The following is a 17,710-nucleotide window of genomic DNA, read 5'->3' as shown; positions in this document are numbered from 1 at the left end:
TTTTCAACCCTTTTCTGATGCGCTTCTGAGAGCAACTCGTTTTGGGGCGGTCTCTTCAAATGCAAATGAGACACTTCATACCCCGCCTCCTCTCCAGGTTGCAGAGGTGATACTCGGTTCAACGCCACCCTGTTCGGTCATCTTTGTAGTTTGATAGAACAGATACAATTATCTAGCGGCGCAGAAACTTTATATTCACACATTATTTACAAAATGTCAACAACGGAAGATTTGTCCATCCAGCCATACATGTTGGAGCCAGAGTCGGGACCCGGCGGAGCGAGATGAAAATGACGATGATGCACCTACAGAACAACGTCTTCATATGGATGTAACGCAATGGTGTGTTACTATATTTACACTAACTTCTCCATCCATGCCCACTACTACAATACTGCCTGTATTACAACGACTATTTAACACAGAAGTTACATTATAATCTAAAACGAGCACACAGCGCTAACATATGAAGACGGTGCAACTGCTAATGCTAACAAAACAATGACAGGGACGTCTTATCATCACACTTTTTAGCGTTATATACAGCTTGCCGAAGTGCTCTGTTCGTCGTCTCCATAGATAGAAGGAACCGACCGCTCAATCAGACGAAGTCTTTCGGCAAATCCTTCTTTATACTGGCGGAGGTTGCTGAAGCAGTCGTCCTTAAAGTGCTTCGCGCACACAAAAATGACCTTACCCACAGATGTGGGTACATTTCTGTGAAAAATAAAACTCAACCAGGCACTTCGAAAAGGTTCTGATGCTGGGAGACGGTGTAACGAAGCTTGTGGGTTACTACATCCAACAACCGAACATTTCGACTTATCCTCTCGTAACTTCGGTTGGACTACAAAATCGCAGCGAGAAACCAAAATGGCGGATTGCTCGAAATGTCGATGTCCTAATTTGGCAGTTCCACTGAGAATACTGTGACGTCATTGTTCAAAAAACGTAATAGAGAATAGAAAAATCGAAACCGATCGCAAAATATGACCAAAACAGAATATAAAGATATCAACGGAGCACCTGAAGAGACTACTTTGAACTTTTCTGTACTTCTAAACACTCTAAATATACAACAAAATGCATTTAAGGGCTAAAAAGTGGATTTAGCATGATATGTCCCCTTTAATGTCAAGAATGAGATTAAGAAGCCGTTTAAAGGACGACACTGAAATCCTACTTCCACTATGGAGCCAAGTAATCGTAGAAATGTGCGTTGACATCATTTTTATCTTCATAAGCTTGTGTCCGAGACCCAAATGAGAACATCAGAGGCCCTGCCTGCTCTGAGGTTGTGAAAATGAGATCTGTCCTTGTCAAGAAAAGCATGGTGAAACACTTACTAGAATCTAGAGCCGACCGGAGAAACTGCTGACTGTGTTTTTTTTTTTTTTTCCTCTCTCTCTTTTGAAGACTCCTGCTTCTATAAGTTTGTGAGAGCTTGTGTATTTGATTCACTGTGGCATTGCAGAGTTTGGGGAGTGGGCATTCACCGGCAATTCTTGGAGGCAATCTTAAGAAAAAATGTTTGAAAACCACTGCACTATGACAAACAGGAAATATGGACTCACTCAGCTTCATGCTTAGAAAAGCCGAGACGCTTTTTCACGGAGGAGTTTTTGCTGTTTTTATTTTTATTGCTGTCCCGTGTGAAAAGTTGTTTTTATTGCCATCTCTTGTCGTCCTCTCTCAATTCAAGATCTGAGCTGTTGCCTCATCAACATTGCAGAATGTTGGTTGGCTTGTTTAAAAAGCCTCCGATGACTCACTTTCCTTTCTTTATGTCTTTTAGGCTCGTAACGTAAACACGGGAGAGCTGGCCGCTATCAAAGTCATCAAACTGGAACCGGGTGAGTTGTTCCGTCTTTCTTTCTCTTCCCTTTAGTCGCCATACCTTCATCTCTTTTTCTGCTGAAGTCACCGACACTGTCCTGCTAGATCCTGAAGCATCTCTGCATTAACATGTGTGCTCACTGCAGGTGAGGACTTTGCCGTCGTCCAGCAGGAGATCATAATGATGAAGGACTGTAAACACTCGAACATTGTTGCCTATTTTGGCAGCTATCTCCGGTAAGACCGCGCACTGAGTGTGTCAGATGTTTCATATTTGTATTTTTGCTTCACGCCCGCCCAATGATATTCTCCGTGATGACGTTTGTGACGGTTCTGAGGGAAGTTTTCGCTCACCGGGTCTCTTTACGTTGTCCAGGAGAGACAAGCTATGGATCAGTATGGAGTACTGTGGTGGAGGCTCTCTGCAGGATATCTATCATGGTAAGAACAACAGAAACACACACACACATGCACGATCACGTCGTGATCTCAACTGATGGGTGTGTATCTCTCTCTGCAGTAACTGGGCCTTTGTCAGAGTCACAGATAGCCTACATGTCACGGGAGACCCTGCAGGTAGTGTATGCCGCACATTTATAGTTGGTCATTCTGTGAAGAAGTCTTCACCCGGTTAGTGTCGAGTCAAACCATCCTCAGATTGTCGCCCAACGTTGTTTTTATGTTTTCGCAATCACTTTGCATAAGAAGTGTATGAGATGTATAAATGACTAAAAACGGGTATACATTCCTCTTTCACTCCGACCATCAGAGACATAGTGATAGTAGTGGTGGTTCAAACATCCGTCACTCTCTGTGATTCTACTAAAACCTGAATTTACGGCAGAACAGAAACGTGTGACTACACAAAACAGAGTTTGTTTTTAAGTTTATTGAGGCTCTGTGTACGAGTACACTTGAGCAAAGCTCAAATATTCATAGAAATCATCATTTTTGCAGATTTGTTTTGTGAATAACAAAAGGCTCTGGTGAAGAAAAATATGATTAAATCTGTCTTTATTTCTGCTTGCAGGGTTTGTACTACCTTCACAATAAAGGCAAAATGCACAGAGACATTAAGGTAAGCGTTGTGAAAACCCGAGCAGATGCTCGTCTTGCAGGCTTATATATTATTAATCAGAATCCAGTGCACCTGCGGTGTGTTGGCAGCCATACTGTGATCTACTTTAGTATCGTGGCAATAAAAACAGGAATATATTTTTACTGTATCAGATCAATCAGGAGTGGCTTGCTTGTGGGGCCATTCTTCTCCAGTTAATTAGATATGAAGTGAGATGTGTTTGTTTTGAGTGGGACCCTTAATGTGTGATTTCTTTTTTTTATGTCTGACAGGGAGCCAACATCCTTCTGACAGACAACGGCTATGTTAAACTAGGTGAGGAGGAATCAAAAGATTCAATCTGTAACGCTTCATTCGCATACTTAATTCCTTTTTTTGGGGGGGGCGCCAATGAAGTGCTGCCTTTTGTTATTTTTTCTGCTATTGCTCTCTATTGCTCTCTCTATTTTATTTATTTTTCTCCTTTCCTGTTCTACAAGCGATCTCGCTTTCATTGTCCTCAATCTCTCGCCCTTCTTTTTTGTTCTTCAGCTGACTTCGGTGTATCAGCTCAGATCACAGCGACTCTAGCAAAGAGGAAATCTTTTATTGGAACTCCTTACTGGTGAGTTTTTGTTTATTTTGTGCAGGCAGGTAACACAGAGGTTTCAAATCTGACAAACATCATGAAGCCGAGTGGAGATGTACATCCTAAACATCAGAGCAAGTCTACCCACTGAAGTACAGAGAAATGGGCAGATTACCGCATGGAAGGAAGAAAAAAAAAAAAGCCTTGGCAAACCAAAAATGAGTAGCATTTGTAGGTCATGATGTCACCTTGGATAATATCAGGGTCGTATTCCGACTGGGAAATACTATAAAACCTTCCAAATTCAGTTTTGTATGTAGCTGTTTAATTAACCTAATTTAACTTTGTATTAAATGAGCACACATTTTACGACAAATCGTCCTCCTGTTTGGTCATGCCCTCCTTCTTTGTCTCACCATCTGTCCATCTTCTCTCTCTCTTTCTCTCTCTCTCTCTCTCTCTCTCTCTCTCTCTCTCTCTCTCTCTCTCTCTCTCTCTCTCTCTCTCTCTCTCTCTCTCTCTCTCTCTCTCTCTCTCTCTCTCTCTCTCTCTCTCCCTCCCTCTCTCTGCAGGATGGCTCCTGAAGTCGCAGCCGTCGAGAGGAAAGGAGGATACAACCAGCTGTGTGATATCTGGGCTGTGGGCATTACTGCAATAGAGCTGGCTGAGCTGCAGCCTCCCATGTTCGACCTGCACCCGATGAGGTAGAGGAGTGTGTACGAACCTGCTGTCGACATGAAATAGTAGTAATGCCTGCACTTTGCAAACTGCACCAGTGCCCTGTTGTGGTTGATTTTCAGTGCACAGTGTGTATGAGGCCCTTCAACCACTGTTGAGAAGACATTTATTCACCATTCATTGTTTCCCTTCCCTCCACAGGGCTCTGTTCTTAATGACAAAGAGTAATTTCCAGCCTCCGAAATTGAAAGACAAACTGAAGTGGTAAGCTGTAATACCACACTGTTAAGATCACATAATTAAAATCAGACTTGTTTCTTGTCCCTTTAACCCTTTCTCCCTTTTTTTTTAATCTGCCTCTTCTGGACAAATAGGACAAATAACTTCCACCATTTTGTCAAACTTGCCCTGACCAAGAACCCCAAAAAGAGGCCCACGGCTGAAAAACTTCTACAGGCGAGTAACACTGATAAGAGGATATGAATTGAACTCAGATGGGCGAACATGTTTTGTTTTGTTTTTTTTATAAGATACTCTAATTGTGAGTAGACACAATGCCGAGCTTAGAACTTTGATTAGCTGTCAATTCGTTCATGAGAATAAAGAGTCCGCAGGGATTTTCAGAGAGGATAACATTAAATTTGATTTCATATTGAGATTATAGTAATGAAAGTTGTGAAAATAGACATTCTCATCACATGTACTCTGTACCACAACAAAGAAAAACGTCAAAGTTCAAAATGTAAAGGTTATTATGGCAGTATTTTACCGGTTCGGCCCACTCAAGATAAAATTGGGCTTTATGGGGCCACTGAACTAAAACATGTTTGACATGATTTACAGCACCATATTATGTTTTTGGTTAAAACTTATTGTGAGATTTCATGTGTTAATCAAACCTATTGTTTTGCAAAAAGTATAACTAACGGAATCAGAGAGTTTCTAACTTCCTGTAAAGTAAAGAGTTGTTGTGATTTATTCTCTTTTGTCTGTTTTGCAGCATCCTTTCGTGTCCCAGCCTCTCAGCCGGACGCTGGCCATCGAGTTGCTGGACAAAGCCAACAACCCCGACCACAGCACCTACAACGACTTTGACGACGACGACCCCGAACCGGAGGTAACCTTTGACCTTCTCCAGATGATCCGTTTATAAAGATAGTGTGTCATGGCGCTCTCGAGCAGGTCGGCAGTGACGTTGTTTCTATTTCTTCCCCTTAAATTATGTTGTCCCCGCTCCTTGTTTGCTCTAGTGAATTTCTCCTTCATCTATCGTCTCTCGTCGCCAGCAGTTCTCCTTTTCCCCGACACATGTGACTCATTAACTGCTCTTTGTCTTCCTCCGTCTCCCTCTGCCCTCTCGTTCCGTTTCTCCTCTCACATCTTTTCTTCCATTGGCTCTTTATTTCACTCTCTCTGCTTCATTTTCCTTCTTGTAGCGCTTCTCCTTTCTCTTCACCTTCCTCTTCACCTTCCTCCGCTCCTTCCTCACCCCTCCCTTCATTTCTCTTGTCTTCTTCTCTCCACCCGCCCTTCATTACCTCCCCTTCAGTTTAAGTACAGGGGTCATTTCCTACCCATAAGCCCCGGTGCTCGACGCGCACCCCGTTTCGCGGCCCGTAGGAAGGTACCAGTGTCGGCTGCAGTGATGTCCTTCTAACACAAACTGCTCGGAGAGTTGTTTTTAGTTGTTTTTATGCTTCGAGTGGGACCTCAGAACTGAATGAACATAGAGATTTTCATTAAAGTCAGTGTCTGCTGGTGTCGCCATGGAAGCTGGGAACATAGCAAAGACAGTTTGTGTCATAATTTTGTTTAAAATTCCTCTTTATTCATGAAAGTCATTCTATCACTATTGATGTTACAGGAATATAATCCAGTAAAATTAAACTAGATCAAAAACATTAGAATTCTTTTTTTTTTATGGAATTCAATGCCAATAAGCTAAGTAGTTAAGTTAAAAATAAACATGTACATGTGTATGTATATTCTGTGCACATTCTGCATAGTTTAATATACAAAGTGCAAACAGCATAAAAGATGACAAGTTCAACATTTCGTCTGACCATCCTTAACATTTTATTATTAATTTACACACACAAATACTGACATAATTTGCAAAGATTTGTATGGAATTTAAAAAGATTCATCAGTCCTTTATGTGTACATTAATGCCTTATTCTATTCACATTTATTATCAGCAAAAATCATAATTTTAGAGAAGTACTGATTCATCTTGAAACCATAATCACTGATAATATAATTCTGTGCATTGACCACACGCACCAATACTGCATGTCGTGCCTCTATGATGACATCAGCAACAGTCACTGCAAAATCAGTAAACTCATTCGCTTCATTTCAGTTCTGTGGGATCTCTTAGGATGATGGGGTTTTATCTTCGGCTTATAAAGATGGCTTCCAAAAATTTCTCTTGAATCGATATTGCATGCAATATATGTATAAAGAGTCTTAACTTTGTATTTTTGTTCTATCGACACTCATAGAATTTATGACTCTATAATGATTTAAACCTAATTTCTGTAAATGCTGCCATTAAAGAATATATGTTTGAAAAATCAGTGATTTAAAAGATTCTTACTGAACTGTTTTGATTGTCTTACTTTGCTCTGCTGCATAAGATGCAACTCTTTGTCTCATACTGAGGTAAAAACTAACATATTGCAGATATGGAAGCTATCTTTATCTGCCTGTGAAGTTCCAGTTATTACCTTGGACTGTTGTGATGAGAATGAACTTCATTGTGATGGATTTGAATTCACACATGTATTAGATGTAAACTCATTGAAATTTTACCGGGTCAGTTTGTCTTTGACGATGCTTTACAAGCATGTTTTGCTGTGTGTTTATTTTCTCTGCGAAACTGAATGATGTTGACATCAGAAAGTCTATTTTGAGAATGCATATACAAACATGAGACAATACATAGCTTAGGTTGTTACCATGGAAACCAGGAACCGGTGTTAATGGTTCTATGCAGACATTCTGAAAACACATTGGTGCATGTGATAATGCATTGACCCCCACCAACTAGTACAGGGGTGTCGAACCTAAGGTCCAAACCCGGCCAGCAAGAGGCTCCAATCAGACCCGGCAAACCGCCAAGCAAATTGTAAACATTTAGATTTAAGATTTTTTTTTTTAAACAAACTTCTTAAAAGGAGCTGACACAACAGCCACAGGAGAAGTTTATTAGACATTTCACTGTATTTTGCACCAGAATGTTTCATTAAGTTTTAGGGATTAATGTAATACTTATATTGGCTTTATGTTCAGACTGTAGTAATTGTTTGGTTTTCCAAAGAAATAGACATTTCATCAACAGAGAAAAACTTTAACTATTTTACCAGTCTGGCCCTCTCAAGATGAAATTGGGCTGTATGTGGTTCCTGGACTAAAATGTGTTTAACCTGGTATGTGTAGTGAAGGTTAACTATGAATATGATTGGTTAAATGCAGAGAACAGGGATAAATAAAAGAAATGGAAGTAGAATAATGTTTCTCTTCTGTCATATGTAACTGGATGATATCTTAGCTTTGCAGGGGAATAGTATTTTAACTCAAAGAGCGAGGTGTTGATGTTGTTGCCAGGTTAAGTTTGTGTTTTCTTTGACTGCGTTGCTGTGGTGTGGCTGCCTTGTTGCCTTTGTGGTTGGCTTTTGGATTTTGCTGTGTCATCAAATCCCGCCCACAGGAAATGGCAACAGGATTATGTTTTGTTTTTGTTTTTCTTGAATCCTATTGTAATCTTCCCAGGTCCCGTGTAAACTACTACATTGTGTACAAGCTTTGAACAGCTATATGACTTTGTGTGTCTCCTTCTCTTTCCGGATAGTCTCCAGTCTCTGTTCCCCACCGTATCCGCTCCACCAGCAGGAGCACCAGGGAAGGAAAGACGCTGTCTGAGATTAACTGTGAGTCACTGCACAAGGCCGACATTGATAAATACTGTCGGAGTTTAGTGTTTAACACTCTTTCCCCCATGATTTTTTGATTTTATTACCTTCCCCTCACCAGTTGGTCAGGTGAAGTTTGATCCCCCCTTAAGAAAGGAGACAGAACCCCACCATGAACCGGTGAGTTATTAAAAGTGGTCTTACTGTATGTTGGAATTTGTGTGAGTGAGTTTTTTGTTGGTTGTTACTTCACCTGTACCGGCATGGCTGATCCTCACCTAATCACCGGAGGCACCCTGATCTCTCTTTGTCTTTGTCACTCTGTGCTGAACCGAGCCTGAAGCCCGTCCACACATTCAAATAGGATTCATACAGGGTGTATCGCAGCTTCAACGCAGCACAATCATTTGCTTGAAACAATACAGACTTCAGTCAGTCTTTATGTATATAACAATTTGCAGGCAGCGACTGTAACTCAAGTGCTCAACACACACACACACACACACACACACACACACACACACACACACACACACACACACACACACACACACACAAAAGCAAGTATCCAGACATAGAATGAAACGTGGAGAACAATGCACGCTTAAAACGGTTATGAGGAAAAAAAGACGGGACAAATAGGTTAAAAAAAAAAAAAAAAGAAGTTTTTTTTTTAAGGCTGACAAAAGTACAAATGCTCAGAAACCAGCCTGAATTTACTGAATTTAGCACCGTGTTTTCAGGATTAACCGGTTCCACTAGCTTGCTGAAGCAGATCACAGACAGGATCACAGCGTCTGTGGGTAAATTATACCTAATTGACCTGTGTGTGCACCTATGTGCCATTCCACGCAGGTTGATATAAAATTGCTCGAGGGCCCGTATACACAACAATGATCAACATGTTAAACGATCTTCATGCTGTGTTTATGTAATACAACCAGCCATTAATACATGCAGAGAACAGTATCCTGTAAACACTCGGTATCTGTTGTTTAAGAAAGAAAACGCCACATATGATACAGATCATGGCGTCATAAATAGACATAGAAGCTTCAAAACGTTTTGTTTTCTGAGAAACCAAAGCTAATTTGCACTTCTAACGTTGCAAAAACATTTAATTGCTACTGGTCACCTAATAAGCACACGGTTCATGCACAGTCACAGCGTACAGTTATTCCTCTCCTCTCCTCCCTCTCGTCCTCCCACTTTATTTTGTCCCTCCTACACACGTTTCCTTTTCTCTCTCTTTTGAAAATTCACCTAAAATCCAATGAACACTTCGCCTGGTTCTCTGTCTCTGTCCTTCCGCCTCTTTATCCATGAATTCACTTTGAGCAAACATGATCACCGGTCTTTCACCAACAATCATCAGTGTCGTCTTTTTTTTAATTTTTTTATCTCCAAAAACCATTCACAACTAGTGAAATCAATAATTCTTACCTAGTCTCATATTGGTAGATTAATAACACAGTTAGGCCACTTCTCATTGTAGTGCCATATCATAACAAGTCTCTGTCTCAAAGATGCATCTACTTGAATAACTTGAGAACAAAGTCTTGATTAAATCATTATGAGATATTAATTGCAAGACAAACAGCTGCCACTTACTTTCTTATTGTTTCCTGGAGGCTACACAAAAAATGTTTTTGTTTTAAATATATTTCTTAAGATAATCTACTCATTTTATTCCTCTGCTGTTCAATTTTTGCAGATTGTTTTTTAAATTTTTTTTACAACCACCAGCCTCCAACCAATCTCTAATTTTTTTTTAACTCTCCAATCGATCCCATCGACCTTTTAAGATTAATATTTCTGCCTCCACCGCTTTTTGTTCTGCTGATCCATGAACTTTGTAGCCTATTTCGGCCTTAATCCATTTTTCACCTCCATCGTCCTCTCTACCTCTCTCTCTCTCTCTCTCTTGCCTCCATGTCTCCACTCCTCCCCGTCCCCTCCATCAGTCCAGGTTAATGTATTAACTGAGGTCTCTCTCGCTCTGTCTTGCTGACCAGTGTGATTCTGAGCCCTATCTGGACTGTGTTGAGGAGCTCTACTATACCGCGAGATCTAATCTGGTAGTACTCCTTCTGTCTCTCTCTCTCTCTCCCTCTCTCTCTCTCTCTCTCTCTCTCTCTTTCAGCCTCTCCCTGTAGCTACCTGTATTGACCTTCTTTCCTTTTTATTTCCAATCTTTCTTCATTTCTAACCTCATGCCCTCTCTTCTCGCCATCGTTTTTTTTCCAAAGGACTCGCTCTCGTCCTCCCCTCCGGCTCTCCTGGCTGTCTGAGCCGCTGCTGTCTCGTGTTGTTTTTTGTTTTTTTTGTTCAGTTTTTCAGAGTGCCGATTCTTTTGGCTGCTTGGTGTCTGACATGTATTTCTGTTAATTCTCACAGTGTTGGTCTATCTATTCTGGTCTGTCCATCTGTTTCCCTCCATCTTCTTCTTCCTCTTCTTTTGTTTCCAGCTTTGGCTTTTGCCTCGCTAACTGCTCTTGTAGTAGATACGGTGCTGGCAGTCCTTAGTGATGTTGTTAGTGTCTTCATACATACAATACATGCATTGAAATGCAGAAAGAGGACGGTGAAGAGTCGGCTCCAAAGGCTGATATTAATGACTATCCCACACACATCTGGCTCTCACGTCCAAATTAACTTGCACACATTGAATCTTTCTGTATTGTATGTCACATTTTATATGACATGTATCTGATACTTCTCTCTGCATCGACAGATTGTGACTCTTTCTCTTTCATAAGCTGTTTGCTCGTTGGTTCACTAACCTGTCACGTGTTGTATCTGACCGACGAGGCCTCTTTTCATGTCGGGGCGTCTGTTGCGTGTCTGTGTAACTTTTGTCTGTCCCTGTTCATTTTAATGTGTCTTTTCTTTTTCATGCATGTTGCTTCATGTCTTTATCTTGAGAACAAAATGTTTCTATGAAGCAGTGCTGCGTTCACATTGTGGCTAAATGCTAATCAGATGTGCGTTCCTTTAATTTCAAGTGAGACCCAAAGGGAAAACCCTCCGATTCCAAGTTTTATGGATATATGAACCGGATCTGCAGTTTGAGTTTTTTGCACGATACTTTTCTCTCATTAGTGATGATTGCAGCCAAAGTATTACTACTTTAACTAGACCCAGCAAGTCTCCCAAGCCAGCGATGGCTTTAATTAAATGCTTTAGGATCACACCCTCTTTGCATGCACAGTATGTTTACATTAACAACAGTATGAATACGATAATACGGAAATGGAAAAAATGTTCTGATCATGACCACACTCTCTTAGTAGTTTTTTTTTTTATTCTATTTTCTGAAGTGAAAACAGTCAGATGTTTATTCTAACTCAAACTAAGTATACTAGTCGATCGGTTTAACACCCGACACGGTTTTATCTGTTGTTCTTGGCTAGTTTTCATAAGTTAGCGAGCTTAAAAACAACACTGGGACGATAACCCTGACTGCACACAGGTCTGCGATGCTTTCCAGTTATTTGGTGAACTGTTTTGTATTCACGCAAAGTTCAAATCCTTAAAGGATCTCAAAACTCAGGGATTCCTAGAAGCCTTTGCCTCGAGGCGACGGCTCACTAGTTCGTCATTTCAAATTCAAACTGGAAACGACCTCTTTTGAAGAATAATAATTGAACATCGTTGGCATCATCATGATTATTCTATCTGCTATCTGACAAAACACTAACATCTTGTGATTAGTATTAATCCGCAATGTGAACCCAGCAAAAGTCAAATCTGCACCCCTCCAATTAGCTTTAGGCTCACGGTGTATATTTGTGAAAGTCTGTTTAGAATTGATGCTCAAGATGAAGCTGCTGTTTTCTCTGGTTATAATTGTTTGTATTTCCAGCAGCCTGTAATAAGTGTCAGCCCAGCAGCTGCTTCAGCACTCGTTTGTTATTTGGCTTTAGTGGTAGACGCGACTGCAAAGTGTAGTTTACTGCCTCACCTGGGCCGTGAGCTGCAGCCATGTTTATGAAGAAATTAAATACTTACCAGTGCTTTGACTGAGCCGGATATCAAGCACTGTGTCACAGTTGTAATGCTGTTTGTCTATCTCGCAGGATCTGCAGTTGGAGTACGGCCACGACTCACCGAGTCTGCTGGGAGGAAATAAGTACGTCCCCCATTGTTTTTCTTCTTCATACTTCCTTCACATCACATTTATCCCTCCAGTTGTTTATTAACTATTGAGATTGAGAAAGACTGTGGACAAAAACATGGAGAATAATATTCCTAGTTGTATGTATTCCCTTCGTTCAATGAGCCTCCTTAATTAAAAGTATTAACATACAGCGTGACAAAATATACGTGTATATATATTAAAAAAAAAAAAAAAAAAACACTTCCAGGACACCTGCAATCTTATTCTTTATAAAATGTATTTTTCTTGTTATTCACAGCATCGCCTTACAAATTCAGAGTTATCTAATTTCAAAAGACATTTAAAATGTAACACACTTAAAAAGAAATTGAGACAACAGTGCATGAAATATCTAAACAGACATGTTTAGGCTACAGCACATCAATACTTTGCCGTATTTCACATATTTTTAATCAATAGAAACGTCAGGAATAAAAAAAATATGCATGAATTCCATCATGAAGCACTGCTTTCAGTAACTTCTTTAAGACATATTGCAATGACAGATGAGAGGCTATGATCAGTGCAAGTAAAACATGTATTACATAAAACATCCAAATAAGGGAATGGACAAACGTATTTAGACGATACTCGAATGAGGCGAGAAGATATTTTCCTGTCGTTCACAATAAAGTCGGCACAGTTTCTTCTGCATTGATCCAATTTGTGTAACTGTGAAAAGCACGTTTTTAATGATAGGCCTTTGCCAGGGTGCAAATGATCATCCTGTGTTAGTGAGCTACCTCTGCTCTGCAGTACAGCAAGGACAATAAGTTTTAATTCACTGCAATAAACTGGATCTGTTCTTTTCATATTAACAGGAGTCTTCTCAAATCTGTGGAGGAGGAGCTGCAGCAGAGGTAAGTCCACCTCTTCTTTCCCAGAAACTCTAGATTCTAGAGCGTGCCTCGGTCTGCTGGTGTCCTAACCACGCCCACCCATCAGCCAATCATTAACGGCAGGACTAATCGGTGCAGTCACATGCAACTAACGCTCCCGGTAATGACTTCAGGCTGTCACACCTCTCTGCATTCTGGGCTCTGCTGGATTTTATTTCCACCCCCCCCCCCCCCCTTTTTTCTGCAGCTTGCTTCACGCTTTGATGCCATCAGGAAAAAGCTGGGCTTTAAAGAGGCGTCCTGTAGAGCATGGCTCACACACACACACTCGCACAAATACAAATACACACATACAAGACCACACACATGCACGTACAGTTGCGAAGCCCAGGTTGCAATGGGTTTCATTAGAGCAATTAATATGGGCGAATCTACAAAGAAATTCTTTGCTCAAAAAAAAAAAAAAATCAATGATTGCTGATCTTGTGCTCTGCTGTTTTTCACGAGGCAGCCTGATGAGATAAGTGTGTTTTGCTGTGTTCTTTGCTCCACATGCATACATACAGTACATGGAAGAATAGAAAGAATATAGAGGGTAGGAAGTCGTCCCTTTAGTTGTTCTTATGAGTCAACATGGATAAAAATGAGTTGAATCTCTTTTGATTGCGGTTGTTTTCAAGGAGATATAGAAATAAAGTCAAAGTGAGAAACAAGAAGTAGATTATGGAAATATTAGAAGTATTGCACTGGCTGTATTATTAACTCTTTACACAAGGTACATGGTAACTGAAAATTTTGGGATGTCATCAAAAGATATAAACAATACAATGTACTGTTAGAAAATACAAACCCAAACTAAACCACACAACTGTCAATAATATGTATTTTAAAATGACCTACGTACCAACCAACCTACACTTTTCACTGGATTCTACCTTCCTTTTGGAAGAAATGTGGATGGTACCAAATATGTCAATTTGCTCAATAAAAGGTTGATATGTCAAGTCTTTAGTTTGAGTTTAGCACTTCCAGGATTTTTGGGCTTTTTGTGTCTTCTGATGGTCAAAGTTATAGTTAAAGTTGATGACCATGATCTGGCTCCAGTTTCAGTCTTTCAGATGATTAGAAAGCATGTAAACTGAGCTGAGCTGTGACAGGTTGAAGTTTCATGTCAATACTTTTATTATCTTCTGCCAATAATTGTCATAAGTTTTTAGGCCCATTTTGACGTCTAAAAATGACGCTTGCTTGTTTTCTATGTTGTCATGGCCCGTTAGTATGACTTCAAGTTCTTAAGCACAGTTAATAGTGTGGCCCTGATGCTTATAGTTAATCAATACAATGTGTGAAATATGTACTTTCTATTAAGCCTTTCACAAACCTACATCTAATCTGAGTTTATCCAATTTCATTACTGTGAAATCTCAGATATAAGCTGGTTTTACTGAAGAGAGCAACTTACCTCTTCAGCTTTGGTATTTTCTGACTCTATTTTGTCTCCTTGCTTCTTTTTGATCAGTGCAAGCCGTTGACATGAGCTTTCATTAGTAAGTGGGAAAATAGGATCCCTCTTTGTGATCAGAGTGTTTTATTTGAGGGCAGTTTCACACTGATCAACAGTGGCAACGTACACGCTGCTGCTTTTGGGGAAGAGAAGGGGATTTCAGCATGTATAACTGGCTCGAAGTCGTCTTCCATTAAAATTTGCACTTGATAAAAAGTGTAGCTCTGTAAGGACTGTTCAGGTTCAGACAGCCGGAAGAGTTTCACTGGGGAAGTAATCTGCATTTTGTGCAGATTTGTATAATATTAATTGTTGTTGGGGTTTTTTAATTTGTATGTTTGTTGTGGGAAAGTTGTCTGGCTACTATCTTGTTCAGTCCTTTCAGATCTGCCTCAGTCTTGAAGGGTTAGTCGTAGTTTGTAAACCGGGCTTCACACAGCTCTCCCTCCCTCCCTCCTTCCCTTCCTCCCCTCCTTCCTCTGCCCTCTTCCTCCTTCCTCCTGCTCCTTCCTCCCTCTGTTGTCGTCGTCTCCCCCCCCCCCCCACGTCTCCTTTGCCTGCACCCCCCCCCCTCCCTCTTTCGCTCTCCCCACCACAAACATTTCTTCCCCCCTCCCGCCTCATTTCTTTCCCACTCCCCCTCCTGTCTTCACCTCCTCTCCCAGGGGCCATGTGGCACACTTAGGGGATGATGAGGATGATGATGGTGCAGATGATGATGAAACTCACACTCAGTAAGTTCCCCCTCTCAGTCTTAGAGCGAGAAGCCTCTCCTCTTCTCCTCCCCGTTCTCTCCATCTTTGATGGATGAGGAGGACGAGGAGGAAGGCTTCCTTCCCGTCTTTGCCACAGTTTCATCCACGCATCTCTACGCAGCACACCCCACCATCACGCCACATATTCCACCTGTGTTTGTGCGCGCGTGTTTACCGCCTGTGTGTCTTCCCATGCTTGTGCCGGTGCTTTGGAGTTTTTAAACCACTAACAAAAATCTTATCCCAAAGAGCTTACAGAGAGCTATTAAAGTACTTTAATATCTTCATATGTTTTTTGTTTTTTTTAAATCAATCCATAAGAAGAAGTTGATGGATTTAGAGAACTTTTGTAACAAAAAGAGTCAAAAAAAAATAAAACCCCACAGCATCAAAGATTTCATGTTGGTGACGTGTCAGATTTTTCCCTGCATTAAATGTTTTCTCTGCACAACGTGAGATCGGAGTTCAGTCTCATTCCTGGAAATGAGTGGCCCTCATGATCTCGTCGTCTTGTTTTGTTCTCCGCCTGCATCGCCATCTGTGTGCCTTCACGCTGCCGTCTGTCTTCCCCCTGCCTCAACAAAACCGAGGATCTGGCGTCCAGCCTCGTCCCTCATTGTTTAAAAGCCAAACGTCTGCAGTGCGCCAGACTGTCCTTTCTCCAGACATTTTCCGCCGTAGTCGGAGAGACCTTTTGTGCTTTTTATTTTAGGATTTGTGCTTGTAGTCGTGTCCGTACTGAAAGTGCAGTGACTTCAAACATGGAAAGAACCAGAATTAATGTTTCATGTGTTGAAGAATAGAAGCTATGGCCATTGTGCCATGAATCTCCAAGCTTTTCCCAAACTCTTCACATGGTCTCTTTTGAAGTCTGAATATTTTTAGTTTTATAAATAGCTTTGTTTGTCCAGCGAGGCTGTTTACATGATCATGAAAGTCTGATAATTAGAAGGAATCAGATAAGAGGAATGAAATCGGATGCGTTTGCATGCACTTCAGAAACTGAGACTCTGTGCGTAGTGTCTTAAACTTCCAGTTATTTTAGGCCAGAGGTGTCCAAACTGTGGCCAACCACGGCTCAATGTACATACTTAATTGGCCTGCAATGAGTTCTAAAGTTAAAAGAGAAAATGGCCCATACGTGAATCTGGTACTTATTGCAGTTGTATTGTATTCCTGAGTTTCTCCACTAGATGGCGTTTAAACACGATGCCTCAGGGGTCGTCAACCTATTTGAAACAAGAGTTTCTTTAAGGTAATACATGCCGACTACAAACTTCCTGCATAGTTAAGAGTTGCAGAGCTTTTAACTAAAACAAGGCTAATAATTGAAAAATGTTGCTCACGGTGACAAGAAAGGCAGAACTCAGGAAATATCGGACAGGAAGTGAGTCGAGAAAATTTGTGAACGACTTTGGACACCTTGTGGTCTTTTTTTAACATGGCGACGCCGACAGTCTTAACACTCTGTGTTTTCATTTCTTTTGACATGAAATTTGTCTCTTGTTCCATTCGAAAGTGGCTACTGGTCAACTATCGTTTCCATTCGATTCTTTTTACATCCATGTGCAGTGGTTAAAAAATGAAATAAATCAGACTGACGGGTATACTTACTTCAAAGTATTCTAGTTGTGTTGATCTGAATTCTCTTAATCTAATAGCTGCTGCTATCTCCCATTATGTTATTTGATCATGTCAAAAGTCTCCAGAAATCATCTTGCTTTGGGATTTCTAGTGTGCATGTAAACGGGCTCGATGTCTCACTGAATATTTGTCTTTTTTTTTTTTTTTACTTCTTTTGTAGAAATGTACATTTTCTTAGTTTTCTACACCTTCAAAAAAGAGCTTAATAATGACAAAGTTAGTTGCTCTTTTTTGGAAACCTTTTGCGTCGGGGCTTTTTATATTTATATGAACCTTAGAGGACCTGATCATCATAGATCAGTGTGATAAAGGTTCACAGTTTGAGCTCATTTAGATGTGGGGAAGTTTGTCTGTTGTCTGGCATACAGCTTAACCATGGAGGCTCTTTTCCATTAGTGTTTGTTTTTTTTCTTCTCCTTTTTGATGAACTTCCAACCTTTGTCCTTTTCTCATTGACCTGCTGATTCCTTGTCAATCATTAACAAATGGCTCTTTCAGTCTAAAAGCATAAAATGTCTGGATTAAAATCTCTGAATGTCAGGCTATATCACCCATGTTTGTTGTCACTGTACTTGATATTTGAAGACAAAGTGTGTTTTAAATTGGGATATTAGAGCATCATAAAAACTGTGATAATGTTTTATACACTTGCTCATTAATCCAAAGTGTTTAGCAAAGAAATTTGGAATGAAAAGGCAGATCATCACTCTGATCAGAGCTTCAGTTCTCAGAGAC

At 40.5% G+C, this 17,710-nt stretch overlaps 1 protein-coding gene across 2 annotated transcripts in view; it reads left to right on the top strand.

The window, feature by feature from the left end:
* The window catches only part of LOC308121028 (mitogen-activated protein kinase kinase kinase kinase 3-like), a 39,226-nt gene that overhangs the window by 12,169 nt on the left and 9,347 nt on the right, over positions 1 to 17,710 (top strand). For both annotated transcript variants that reach the window (XM_080482049.1, XM_080482048.1), the window contains exons 2-18: positions 1,796 to 1,853; positions 1,983 to 2,073; positions 2,213 to 2,277; positions 2,357 to 2,412; positions 2,867 to 2,914; positions 3,187 to 3,229; positions 3,446 to 3,518; positions 4,055 to 4,186; positions 4,362 to 4,424; positions 4,535 to 4,616; positions 5,161 to 5,277; positions 8,014 to 8,092; positions 8,196 to 8,254; positions 10,090 to 10,152; positions 12,154 to 12,206; positions 13,055 to 13,093; positions 15,242 to 15,310. In XM_080482049.1, the coding sequence (XP_080338175.1) occupies positions 1,796 to 1,853; positions 1,983 to 2,073; positions 2,213 to 2,277; positions 2,357 to 2,412; positions 2,867 to 2,914; positions 3,187 to 3,229; positions 3,446 to 3,518; positions 4,055 to 4,186; positions 4,362 to 4,424; positions 4,535 to 4,616; positions 5,161 to 5,277; positions 8,014 to 8,092; positions 8,196 to 8,254; positions 10,090 to 10,152; positions 12,154 to 12,206; positions 13,055 to 13,093; positions 15,242 to 15,310 (1,190 nt within the window). The remainder of the gene's footprint in view (positions 1 to 1,795; positions 1,854 to 1,982; positions 2,074 to 2,212; positions 2,278 to 2,356; positions 2,413 to 2,866; positions 2,915 to 3,186; positions 3,230 to 3,445; positions 3,519 to 4,054; positions 4,187 to 4,361; positions 4,425 to 4,534; positions 4,617 to 5,160; positions 5,278 to 8,013; positions 8,093 to 8,195; positions 8,255 to 10,089; positions 10,153 to 12,153; positions 12,207 to 13,054; positions 13,094 to 15,241; positions 15,311 to 17,710) is intronic.

Source organism: Lipophrys pholis (genome assembly GCF_963383615.2).
Source record: "Lipophrys pholis genome assembly, chromosome: 15".
Lineage (NCBI taxonomy): Eukaryota > Metazoa > Chordata > Actinopteri > Blenniiformes > Blenniidae > Lipophrys > Lipophrys pholis.
Note: the sequence above shows the minus strand (reverse complement) of the source record. Positions and strands in the feature narration are given on the sequence as shown.